At 43.6% G+C, this 13,471-nt stretch overlaps 1 protein-coding gene across 2 annotated transcripts in view; it reads left to right on the top strand.

The window, feature by feature from the left end:
- The first annotated feature begins 8,652 nt into the window (after window positions 1-8,652).
- The window catches only part of MYH15 (myosin heavy chain 15), a 45,688-nt gene continuing 40,869 nt past the window's right edge, over window positions 8,653-13,471 (top strand). For both annotated transcript variants that reach the window (XM_085072792.1, XM_085072783.1), the window contains exons 1-4: window positions 8,653-8,801; window positions 9,873-9,976; window positions 10,499-10,642; window positions 12,339-12,495. In XM_085072792.1, coding sequence (XP_084928918.1) covers window positions 8,708-8,801; window positions 9,873-9,976; window positions 10,499-10,642; window positions 12,339-12,495 — 499 coding nt within the window. In that variant the 5' untranslated portion in view covers window positions 8,653-8,707. The remainder of the gene's footprint in view (window positions 8,802-9,872; window positions 9,977-10,498; window positions 10,643-12,338; window positions 12,496-13,471) is intronic.

Genomic DNA, 13,471 nt, shown 5'->3' with positions numbered 1-13,471 from the left:
GCAACCTTTCTCCAACAGTATTCAGGGTTGCTCAGGGTGGTCCAGCACAGCCTTTTGTCACCAGCCCTCTCTCCTGTAACTCCTGTCACCTCATCACTCCTGGCTCTGCCCTCCCCAAGCAGTGCTGCAGCAGTGGGGCTTTGCTGCTGCTCACCCCTTCCCCACCCTGCCCTGCTGTGCCTCTCCAGAAGTTACCCTGGGGTTAGACACGATGTGCTCGTCCCCCAGAACAGGAACGCCCTGTGCAGAACAGAGGCTGAGCCTAAAGCACTGCAGGGGTTTGCCGGGGGCAGGATTTCAGCTCCAGCACCAGGGGAGCTCAGCAGGGCTGGAGGCTGCCGCGGCTCGGCTGTGCTGCTGCAGCACTCCCAAGGAAAGGTCTGTTTTATCCACTATTGAGATGTCAGTGTGGAGCATCACAGCTGGGAGGGCAGAGGTTGGAAAATAAACCTGTTTTCATATTTATAGCTCTATATATATGTATGGATATGTTTAGATACACACACAGAGGCAGAAATATATATGTGTGTCTCTATATATATACACTTAAATGCACACCCCAGCCAGTCACTCCAGAACATTGCTGCTGGAGAGAAGGATGTCATGTCCGTTTTTGGAGGTGTTTAAATTCAACTGACAAAAAGCATCAAGCCATTAGACAATCTGAGAAGCACAGACTTGTGCTTTTTCGGGCAGAAAGTAATACTCCTGAAAATAGATTTTCCTTTAAAACTGGCCTTAATATTTCAAGGAGCTTTGCTGACTGAATTTTCAGTGGAGTGACCAGCCCAGTGTATCTGTATTTGGACAGAAATAATGTTGTGCTGTGGCTCACAGAATGTAAATGCTGGAAAACTCAGGCCGTTTCCTTCCTGCAGTGTTTTCCTGCCATTTAGCATCATGCCAATCACATTGGGTTTATTCCGTCAGCACTTGCAATGTTCATAAAGTATCCCCATGACAATTATTTCACCAATTAAACTGTCTCTGCATGTTTTAGTGTAGTTTGCAGTTGGCATAAGGTAAACACAAGATAGCAAACCATCCTTGACTGAAAGTCGAGTTATGACTCATGGAGTTACAGCAGCGAAAAATTGAAAAATCACAAAACCTCTTGTGTCTAAAAGGGCATTAATATTTTACTTCTTTTCCCCTCAGCTCTTCTGAAAAATAAGCTTTCACAGCAGCAAAGCCAGGCAATCAGCAAGGGCTGTGCCCACCTCTACCCATACCTGAAGGGCAGGCTCTGAATCCTTGAAGCTGAAACATAAAAAAGGAAAAAAAAAAAAAAAAGCAAGCTGTCTTGCAGGAGCTTGGGCACCAGGAGCTAGAATATGTTGTGTCTGAAGACCTAGGAGTATTTTAGGACAGTGCTGCCTATTGAAATGGAAATGTGGTTTTCAGGCTGCTGGAGCAGAGAGTGCATCGTAGTTGGAGGCTGAAGTAGGCTAATGAAGTACCCTGTCTTTGAAGTCAGATTGCATAATGCAAACCCTAGAGAGATGCTTAGATTTTTTATTCTTTTTTCTTTGCATTGATCAAGACTAAAATACTTCTGCTATTAGCTTCAGAAGGGCTTGATGGAATTTGTGGCTGGGCTACAGCAAACAAATGCTTAATGAATACTGAAGAGATTAACCTGAACAAGCTACATGCATTATTACTGCTTTTAACCCCCTGCCTTCCCCCAGCGGTTATGGATGATGCAGAGTAGTTTGAGGTGCAGGGGGGAAGCCCAGAATTCGCTAATGGCAATTAGGCTATGTGATAGTTGGGAAAAGGATGCACAGCAATTCTCAAAACATGCCATTAATCTCTGACCTGATGGGCAGGGCGGGATGCTCAAGATATTTGTAGCCTGAAAACTTTTCACAAAGGGAATTGGTGGAGTGGGGGATGTGTTTAATTTTTGGAAAAAGAAGAGTGACAAAGCACATGACAAAAATCTTCTTTCCCTTCCTTGGTACATCTCCAGAGCCGAAGAGCTGAGACCATTTTATTTTACTAGGCTCCCTTTTCATCTTCTTATTTTTCTTATGGCTGTGTGTCAGTCTGGGATTGATTTATCAGTGCTGTTAATCTGCTCTCAAAAGGCTGTCAGTCTCACTCCCAGAAGCCAAGCTCTCCCATTAAAAACCTGACCTATTTAAACGTTCTTAAGATACCGTAATGATTGAATGTCAGCAGGGGAGAGGCAGCAGTGACAGCTCTGAAATGTTTATTGTCCCAGGCAGGGCTAGGAGGGGAGCGTGCCGCTGCAGCCCGGAGCTCGGTGCTTGGCTGGGGATGAGAGGCTGGGGAATGAGTGCTGCCAAGCTGGGAAGATCAGCAACACTCCTGTGGTTTGGGGGTTAATGCTCTGCAGTCCCCCGTGACCTCTCGCTGTTCAAAACGGGAAGATGTGTCAGGGGTCTGCATGTTGATAGCAATAGATCACGGATTACAGTGGCTTAAAAGGCACTTAAAACATTTTTGGTGGCTTAGGAATTATTTCTCCAGGCATATTTGTATGAAAGCAGATGCTTTCCATAGAGAGATTTAAATTTCCGTTCTACTGTCACACCACACAGTAGCTGTCAGCAAAGAATTAATTGGGGGAAAGTATTTAAAAGGATGATTCTGAAAGGAAGGCAAGGAGATGCTCCCATACCTCTTCAGGCTGCAGACATGTGTGTCCATGGCCAAGCATAGGCACTGCAGCAGGGGGAGCACAAAGGCTGGCGGAGACCTGAAAATCTCAGTTCTAATAATGGGAATTTAGCTGTCATAAACACACTTCTAATGTACTGTTTAGTGCCAATTTTATCATCCTTATGAGATGTAGCAAAGTGCAACTATTTTTAAATCTTCTCTCCCCCTCCAATTTCTCTTTGGACAATCAACAGCTTGAAGAATTAAGCCATAATTTTTCACAAGACAAAATACATTCACTTGTATAGAATGGGCCTGGTTTGGCCAAGGGGTACAATGTTAGCACCTTTCTTCTGCTGAAACTGTTCCCAGATGGATGAACTTCCTCATGCAACGAAATAATTTTGGTTCTTTTCCAGCTGTGTTTTAAACAGAGATTACAACAGCAGCAGGGACCAGTGGCCAAAAAAGGCCCCTGAGGTAAATAATAGGTTCTCAGTCTCTTTAGATGTATCTTGTGGAGAGATGGTCTTTCTGCTTGCTTATGGAGCTGCCCAGAGGATCCTGACTCCAAAGATCTTTTTTCCAAGCATCTGTATCTTGAACTGGTGTCCTTCTCTCTCGTTGATCTTGCTTTTCAGAAGTGCCAGGTTATTACAGTACACATTTTATTAAGAGTAGTCCAAAGGCCAGCTTTTGTCAAAACCCAGCTGGTTGGTTGATCTTTTTGTCTAAGAAAAGAAAGAGGTTCCATAACTGGGCTTTTATGAAGCTGGCGAAGATGTCAACTTTTCTATATTAGACCACAATATTGACACTATCTTCTGTCTAGAGCTGATAAATGTTATTACATTCCTTTCCAATATGTAATGTTATTAAAAATAGGTTAGTCACAAGGGCTCCTTATCAAAGACCCTTGTTTCCCTGGAAACAGTGACCAGCATTAACCTTTCTAAAAGTAGCCCCTGCAAGAGACAAATGTCTTTGCTTGTCCCTGTTACAAATTTAATCTAGGGAAAATGTGCTGCAATTTCTCTTTCATATTAAGAAAAAGCAAATAGACTCCAGAAAAATGGGATTACCATGCAGTATCCATTCACATCAGGCTAGCAAGGAAAATAAATTGGTCATGTTTGAACCAGAGTTAGCTGTGTCCCTTTCTAAGAGACATAAGCATTGAAATTGCTTTAGAATCAGCTATGGAAACAGTTGTTTGCAACACCAAAAAAGAAAAGGGAGGCGTGGGAGAAAGATTGTAGTGTTCATGAAGGACTGATGAAAGCTGAATATTTGTAGAACAGAAAAGATGTAAGTGATAACAGCATATTTGTAAGACGATGGCTTCTTCTAAGCCATGTAGGTGGTAATGGGAATATTGTGTTTAGAAGTAAAGCTCCTGGCAATGTGAGAGAGGAGAAAGAGGGAGAGAGTATCAGCATGTTATATCCTCATGGCTTGAAACAATCATATTCTCGGTCTTCACAGCAGATTAACAATGTCCATAATCCTTGGTGATGCTTGTGATTTACCTTGTAGAAACAATGTGATCAGGACTGTCTGCTTGAGTTTACACAACTACTCGCTCTTCACCTAAGCAGCCAAAATCACCACCTATCTTTTCATTTTTTGCCAGATATAAAGCAAAGAGATGGTGATTTAGATCTGACATCGACATGTGTGCTGCAGGGCACCAAACACCTCTAAAGCAGCAGGCTGGCCAGCAATTCTGGTGTTCAGCTGGAGTGCAGGTTCCTTTCACAGATGAATCCAGACCAGGATGGAAAGCTTCATCCCTAGCTCTAGCAGAGCACTCTCTTCTCTGGTCTGTCTGGAGGTGAGCATGTCTCTAGCACAGCAGTAGTGATTCTCTGTGCATTCCCCAAGGGCTAAAAATACCAAGTTACTAAAGAACTCAGATCCTCAGGTCTGCACATCACTCCTGTCTTTGAGCCTATCACTTCCAGAAATTCCTGTTTCTTACAAACCAATTTTGTCTGTACAACCTGTCCCTGTCCAGTCATCAGCTCAACAGCTTTAAAAATAGCAGACTCAGTATGCAGACATTTTCCTTCTTGCCTGGTCACAAACCAAGCCACTTGTTCCTGTGGGTATCTAGGAATTCAGTGAAGTTGTGGATAAGCTCCTTCCCTGCTTCCTTGGAATTGAGTTTTGTAAAGCACTAATATACTGTCTTCCCTTGTGGCCAACGAGCATTATCCACAGCATTTATTTTCTTTTCTGCTTTTATATTCAATTTATGCTAGGACCAAAGAAAACCTATATATCTACCTATGCTGGTAAAAGCAAATCAATCTGGCAGTGTGAGTTGTTTTGTAATTTATGGGTTGCAGTGAAATGAGACCTGAGTTACTCATGACGCTTGTTTCACAGGAAAAATGAGTTTACGATAAGAAGGCCAGACATTGCCTAAATTGGGACACATAAATTAGTTTCCCAAAGCAAAGGAATCACTAAAATTGATGCCTATTTTGTCCTTTGTCTGTGATTCACTTTCCGGGCAGAATCAATACATTCTCCACTGTCTTGCCTTGTTCATAAACTGGGGAGCACCTGTGTATCTGAAATCTGAGCCTACAGTCTTGGTTTTAAAACTCCAGGGGATTTAGAACTCTAGAAAGGGATTTAAAACCCTTGGCTGGGATGTGAGAACCCACATCCTAGCTTTGTTGCTTGAAGGGGATTTGGCTCACGTGACCAAATTCCCTTAATAATCATTTGTCCCTGGTGCAAAAAGCTTTGTTTTTCATATTCCAGAGGAGTTATGTCTGAATAGGTTTGATTTACACACACACACAAAAAAAAAAGCCCATGGTAATTAAGTTCTGAAGCAATTGGGAAAGGAAGACTTGCCCTAGTGAAAACACAGGAGCAGGAAAGGCTTCTTCCATGAAGTCATGGAGCAAGAATGGTGCGGCGAGGGGTGGCTGGACCGAGAGTGCCACTCCCCACTGACATTCCTGCCCCCCTCGTCAGGGCACAGCCACACGTGTCCCCTCCTTGGGCATTGTCTCCTCAGCTGGGATCCAGCAGACAAATATAGGCATGGGGAAAAACTGCTGCTGCCTTTAAACAGTTATCAGCAGTGACCTTGAGATAGGGACATATAAAGTCTGGACAGGCAGAGTCGTGACACTTTCTGTGTGCTCTCCAGGGTGAGTACCATCCTCTCTCACTTTTAAGTGTGGGTGCTGTGCTCTAACACTGTGCCGTGGGTTTGATATGATTAAAGTTTTCATGTGGCTTGAAGTTTTCATAGTAGTATCAGTAAACATCTAGCCTATGGTAGTCACTGTAGGATGCTGTATGAATGCTAGAATGGCAAGTACATGTTTCTTCTCTAACATCAGTGCATTCATTTAACCAGCTGGAATAACCACTCAGGGAAGTGTCAGGTCCCTTGTAATTATGCATCTGAGTGAAATGATTAGCTAATGCCTGCAAGTCATCTCTTCTGCCTTCTCTATCATCTGCAAGAGATGATGGCTTGTGCAATTTGCAATTTTAAGCAGCTTGTTGGTCCGAGGCATTCTTTGATCCCGGCTGAGTTACAACCCTTGGAGCATTACTGGGTTCTCTTTCTGGGCCAGGCAATACCACCACCGCTGCTATCACATTGTCCCTGCCTGCCCTTAGTGCCACAGTCACTTCCAACAGCCCCAGCAGAGACAGATGAGGTCCCTCCTTTCTCAGTGGGAATGCACCATTAAACTGTTGGTGGTCCTCGGTGTGCCACTTCACTCTGTGTAATAATATCAGCTTTCTAGAGGGAGCACATATTTTCAAGGATCTCCCAGAGCTGGTATAAAAGGGTTGGCTCTTTTTGTTGTTAGCTAGAACAGGTTGAAAGGGAACACCTTTAGCTTTAGCCTTGTCTTTCTCAACTATTCTGCATTTTAAAATAATCCTGCATCCATAACAAAAGAAAATTTCCCATTTCTTGGATTTGCTGATGGATTAGCCTCACTGAGTTCTCTGCACCCACAGGGTGTGCACTGCCTGGGCTCCAGCCTCTGCTGTAAATCCAAACACCCAGGCTGCTGAAGGAAAAGGGATTCTCTCCCAGCTGCTTTACACCATAACAGTGTTGCTATAGTGGTTCATCCTGAATATGAGTGGGACAAGGGAAGAGCTAGGAAGGTGATAGCTGAGGAACTGTCCCTAGGAGGTCTGCAAATGGAGCCAGGTTGCACAAAAGTTGTTCAGAGCACTTTAGTGTATTCTAGGACTTATAAGACTCTGCCCAGAGTCCTGGAGATCAACACTGGAGTGGCCCCTCTGGCATTTGCACGTTTAATGTGAAATGACGCTTCAGTGCTCTAACACTGTTCTGTTTAAATGTATGAATTGATGTAATTTCATTGCTCCATGGGAGCTGAGACACACTCAGAGAGAGACAGGCTCTGCCACTGAGTTGTGTCTCCAGCTGGGAATTTTGGTCTGTTCAGAGAATATTAAAAGAATTGGCAATACTTGTGCTTATGTAGATGCTTAATCTTTAAAAATATTAAGGTTAGAAGGATTATTTAAAAATCTAGAAAAAAATTAAGGCTAGTTCTGGGAAATTTTTTGCTCTACAGCAACAAGACAGAAGGTATCAATCTTTTACTGCAGCAGTGGGAGAGGGCTGGATATAACACTTTGGCAACTCAGCTGTCTAAGGGCTTTACGCTCCCCAGGAGGAACATGTTGGAAAAAAAGCTGCCTTGCTTGATGAGGAGTTTTTATCTCTACCAGGATTTTGCTAGAGATAAATTGAATTAAATTTTGAAAGATACAGTGTCTGTCTTGATAGGGGTCTTGAAAATTTGTCCTGCTGCTCTGGATATTTCACAGTAAATAAAATAAGGGAAGAGATTAACCTGAGGGTCACTTATACTCCTTTGAATATAAGTATATACAAAATTCTAAAATTGTGTGTGTACATCTTGTAGCATTGGAACTTCTTTTAGACATTCTCTGGACAGCACCCTGAGTAGTTTATGTGTGTGTGTGTAAGTATTTATGTCTGTGTGTTGAAAAAAAACTAAACTAAACTAAACAAAAAAACCCAACATATCTGATCACATTAAAGAGTACAAAACAATCAAATTAATTACTTGGCAGTACAAATGCAGCAAATTAGTCTCACTGATACCCATGTCCCCTGCGCTCCCTTTCATGATAGAAGAGTCCTAAAAACCTTGCCCTTGTCATTTGAGAAAACAAGTGTAGCTATTAAGCTGGACTAATAAAGCAATCTGAAAACACACAAAGCCCTCTGAGCAGTTCTGCAGATACACTGTCCCTCAGCCATGCCCTGCTGCAGGAGGTGCCCAGCCTGGGGAATTGAGAGGGAATTCAGGGGGACCAGCAACCTGGGAAGCTGCACCAGCACAGGACACCCCCGAGCCATGCTAGTGCTGTTTTTATTGACATGCCAATTCCTGAATCAGTGTGCTGCAGGGAGCAGAGCTGTCTCCAGCTGCAGTGCTGACTTTCTGCAGGGAGAGCGTGGGCATACATCCCTGGAGCTTTGCAGCGGTGAAGGCTCATTCCTTGTTTCCCAGAAAACGCCTGCCTGAGATGGTGCTTGAAGTGGCTGAGTGGCACAGCCCCAGGGAGACCTGCGGGAGAGCATACCTCTGCTCCAGGCGATTTTCAAAGAGGCCAGAAGAGGCCCCTGCTACGTGGTTTTTAAAATCACAGCTTCAAGTGGTCCCTCCCTCTCTTAAGCACCATTTTTGCCACAAAGAAGAGACTAAATCCTCCTGTGGAGATAACTGTGACCAATGTTGAGGTTTAGAGCCCTTCAAGACCTGGCTGGCTTTTAATAAACTGATCCGAGGAAAGGTTTAACTAAAGGTGCAGTATAGTCCCAAATCTGTGTTAGGCATTTGTGTTTAAAATTAATCATTCCTTTGATCAGCCACCTGCCATGTTATGCTGAGCATTTTATATTGCCTCAGATTGTTCACAAAATAGACTTTTTTATTTTTGTTTTTTCCCCTCTTTCTTTGGTAGCCCAGGTGCTTTTCTTTTTCCTCTGTGAGCTGTGCCACCCTGAAGCCTTGCCAAGATGATGGTCGATATGTCAGAGTTTGGGGAGGCTGCTCCCTACCTCCGAAAGAGCGAGAAGGAGCTGATGAAGGCTCAGACCGTTGCCTTCGATGGTGAGTTGCTGCCTCTGTGTGCTGCCAGGGCCTGGTCCAGAGGGACAAGGGTTACACACAAATGTAGGCCAGGAAATGCAGAGAAACACAAGGTGCAAAGCCTTTGTTGTCACTGCTGTGGGGCTGCAGTTGGAGGCAGCTGGCTCAACCAAGTTTGGGCTCCTTTATTCTGCAAAGCTATTAAAAAGCCACAGATAGTACAAAATAAAAATAATCTATGGCAAGTAAATATTTAACTAGATTTAGAAGCAAGGTTTATTGGTACTTCTCTTCTAAAAGGGGGATGATGTCTCTGTCAGTTTCAGAGAAAAACAACAGACATTGATGTGTCTGTAATAAGGGATTTTGTGGCCTGACTAGGTATCTCATTTGTTTTGCAGCCTGTATGATAATGTGATGTTAGCTTTTAGTTTCTCATAATTTATTTTTCATGGAATGGGTTTCAATGAGCCCTGAGGTTTAGTAGTAAGTGTAAATACATCAATAACCACAGCCTTTCCCTATTCACAACAGTTGCTGTAACTAAAGACCTAAAATCTAGTGCAGCTGCTGCAAACTCTAAAAAGGCACACACATAACTCAATATGAGTTATTAATATTGCTGTTTTTCAAAACAAACCTCAGAAGAATGTGAAGGAATAAGGTTTAATCTGATAGCTGGCAGTCAAGTAATGTGGGCTGGATTCCTTGAGCATTTTGAAATTCTCTGTGTGACTTTTTAGCAAACGCCTTAATTTGGGCTTGGATCTCAGCTCCTCCATCTGCACACTGGTGATAATGATTATGGATTTCCCATGGAGGCTGAGGCTTAGCCAGCATTTGTGAAATATTTTGACACCTTGTGCTGGAAGGATCTAGAGGAAGCCGAGCAGTAGTTTCAAAGGAAGACAACATTTGGGAGCCCTATGCCTTCTGCTTCATCAGGCAGCTTCCCAGCACTGCCAATCTGCTGCAATCCCAGAGGTTTTGTGTCACTCCTGCAGAAAAAGTAATCCAGCAATCTCACTTAGCTAGGCATGGTGTTGCTTTTTGCTGCAAGGCTGTGAACCCTCAGTCTTCTTAATTTCACAGGGAAGAAGAAATGTTGGGTTCCTGATGAAAAGAAAGCTTATGTTGAAGCTGAAATTACAGAAAGCAGCGAAGGCAAAGTGACCGTGCAGACATCGGATGGAAGGGTACAAAACTGGTTTTGTATGATCCATGACTAACAAGGCCAGAGCTGCAAGCACCAGAATTGTCCTGCTTTCAGCTTGGTTGCCTGTTTCATGAAATGGGCTGTGAAAGGGAAGCTTCAGTAACTGATGCCAGCTCAGGATAGGATAGCACATCAAAAACCACCCAGGGAAGACCATCAATGCAGCGATGGGTGGGTGGCATCAGCCTCTGCACAGCCAGGGGTGGGTTGGAGGTTTGCAACCAGCCAGTTCTGGTTTGGTCCCCAGAGCTAAAAGCCCATGCTCTAGCCAAATTTCATGGCTCCTTTTGCAGGCATACCATCGTGCTTCTTACTTCTATCACCTCAGGCTTCCCCGGTTCTTCTGATACCTGTGCAAACACACGGTATTGTGCACATAGGCAGGATTGACCTGAAGGACTTACCTCTGCTGGGGGAAAAATATGTTTTCTCCTATAAGGCGCATGAAGCAACATAAAATGCCAGTGTCTCCCAGTGTTGCTGTATTGGTTTGTCTTTGCAGACCATGACAATAAAAGAAGATGACGTGCAGACAATGAACCCTCCCAAATTCGACATGATTGAGGACATGTCTATGCTGACCCACCTGAACGAGGCGTCTGTGTTGTACAACCTGAGGAAGCGCTACAGCAACTGGATGATCTATGTAAGGGCTGCTACAGAGGTAGATTTAGCAACCTCCTTTTCAAGTGCAGACACCGTGTTTGAAAGTATTGTGTTCTTCATGGGCATTTTACAACTTTGATAAGTCACAAAAGTGAGTGAGGGTCTTGCTCATCTCCTCAAGACAGATGCTACTTGGAGCTGGCTGAATACAGACAGACAAAACTGAATTAATAAGATGGTGCTTAGCTCCTGGGTTTTGCTTGCTTGCCTAGGAAAGGTGTGGTGTGGAACAGTTTTCTTCAGTCAAGGTGCTGGGGAGACCCAGTTTATTTGTCATCTTCTAATACTAATCCATGTCAACACCAGCCATGGGGATTTCTTTGTTAAGAAAAAATGCCTCAAGCTTAGATTTCTTTACACACACAAGTTCTTAAATTTGTTTCAGTAGTTATACTCCCTTCATTTTCAGTGCTAACATCTGTCTTGTTTCACTCTAGCTTTTTCCCTAGTTCTGTATCTTCCCCATGACATCACTAACATAGTTTCTGTCAGCACCAGAACAAGCTTCAGTAGCCTCAAGTTTTATGGGGCCAGAATTTTGCTCTCAGTTTGCTGCATTCAATTGCTTTTGAAATCAGTCAAAGGAATCCATTGATTTTCCAGCCAATCCCTTCTCTGGTTTTTGGTGTTCATCAGAGCAAATCCAACATTACCCATTTAAATTCTTATTGTCAAACATTTTCTGTGTTTCTCTAGTAACCTCTATATGGACATGTAAGGCCTAAAGCATAGCTTTGTTTGCAGATCAGTATAGGTAGAAAATTAAAATGGCACCTTGCCCTAGTCTGTTTACTGGTAGGGGTTCATTCTTTTTCTTTTTAGAAAACAGGACTGAGGATTCATGCCAAGGCTGTTCAGGAGCATGTCCTAATGCTATTTTTAGGGGAAGGGACCTGAATTTCACCTGAAACTTTTAGAACTTAAATGAGCTCATTAATCTGTGTGCATATAGTCATTGTGCCCATATAACTGGGTTTCTTTGAAGATTTTTGCCCAAAGCTGGACAAAGTACTTGAAAAGCTACCAGCTGACACCAATTCCCTGCAGTTAAAACTCAAAGATCATTCTTCCTCAGAGTGACCAGGCCCCAGTGAACTGATGTAGATCATCCAAAGAGCGACTATAAAGAGATTTTTACCAACCTGCCATCTCTGAAAGCTGAAAAAAGTTCCACAGCTTTGGGGTACAACACTATGAAGTGGTTTTCTCTTTGAACGCCCACCAGAAATTGTCTCGAGGTTCTTTCATGAAATTAATAATGGGAGGTTGTTTTTCCTCCCAAAAATGGAGTTCAAACAGGGAAGCTGTAAGTTTCCATTGCAATGTCTGCTTTCAAGAGGAAACAACTCTCATGGAGTAGTAAGGCACAAAATCAGACACAAATCTATTTGCTGCTCCTTTGTTTTACTGAAGGGTATGTTTCCATTTCTGGTTGACACCTCAAAACCATTTTTCCCCTTTTGAAAACTGTTCAATATCTGTGGTTTTGGTATGAGTTTCCATTAGAAAATCACTTAGCAGACCAGCAGCTTCCGAAATTCAGAAAATCTGAAATTCAAGTCAGAATCCAAACCCAAATCCGAAGCTGGCAATGCCACACCCTGCTTGGTTAACCAAGAATTTTTGCCTTATCACCGGGGTGAATTTTTTCACCCTGGTTTTGTGTTCCTCTCTAGACATACTCCGGTTTATTCTGCGTGACCATAAATCCCTACAAGTGGTTGCCAGTCTACAAGTCGGAGGTTGTTGCTGCGTACAAAGGCAAGCGGCGCTCGGAGGCTCCTCCCCACATCTTCTCCATCGCTGACAACGCCTACCACGACATGCTGAGGAGTAAGTGGCACTGCTTTGCCTCCTTCAGCTGATGGGATTGTGCTGCAGGGAAGTGTGTGAGAGCTTTTGCAGCATGTAACAAACATCAAAACACTCCACAAGCAACCGGGGCTTGGCAGTCTGTGATGATTTTATATAAATGTGTGTATCTGTGTACTTATTTTGTTTTTAAACTGCCCTACGCATTGCTGTGGTACTTCTGGTTAAGTGTCTGTAAGGTGCACAAATTTAGCTGTCTGATCTGAGTGAATCCATCAGCTCACAGCAGAAATGAGGCCATGTCCCAAAGGCCTGTAAGTGCTTTCCCAGACTCAAAAAGAAACCTACAGTCAGTCTGTGCTCCGTATTGTGACACTGATAAGATGAATGCATTCAAAGGCCAGTGAAGGGCAGCTCTGTGGGGTGCTGTGAGCACATTGCTGGAGTGAACCTGACCTGTGGCAGTGTGGCAGCAGATGCCATGGCTCTGGGCACCAATCCTGGGAAATTTCCTTGCCCTGACCCTCAAGTTACTGGGAAAAAAAGAGTTTATCAGCAGAGGGCAGCAGCGATGTGCTCACAACAGGTCCTGTGAGGCAGCAGGATAAATCCAAAACAGCCTTGACCAGAACACATCCCACTGTCACTTGGTTTTAATAAAATGGAAAGCGCCTCAGTTGTGAGGGGACAGAAAGCACCGTGCAGAGGGGATGTGAGTGTGGCTGCAAAGAGCTGCTCTTTTATCAGATAAGGCTGCTCAACGTGGAGCCTGCCATGATGGCTGGAATTATAAAAAGAAAAGAGGAATTTAGGCTCAATGACTTGTGAAGCTGCCATGATTTAGCATTCACTGAACTTGATTAATAATATATTAGGATTGCAGAGTGTTCTAATAAATGCTTGTTTCTGATCAGGCAATTAGGCCTGGACAATAGGCTGCTTTATTCTAGCAGCAGGGCCAACTGAAGAGGAGGACACATGCATTTTAAGGAGCAGC

Source organism: Lichenostomus cassidix, chromosome 1 (genome assembly GCF_008360975.1).
Source record: "Lichenostomus cassidix isolate B80296 chromosome 1, HeHo_3.0, whole genome shotgun sequence".
Lineage (NCBI taxonomy): Eukaryota > Metazoa > Chordata > Aves > Passeriformes > Meliphagidae > Lichenostomus > Lichenostomus cassidix.
This window is presented reverse-complemented; position numbering and strand designations above follow the sequence as displayed.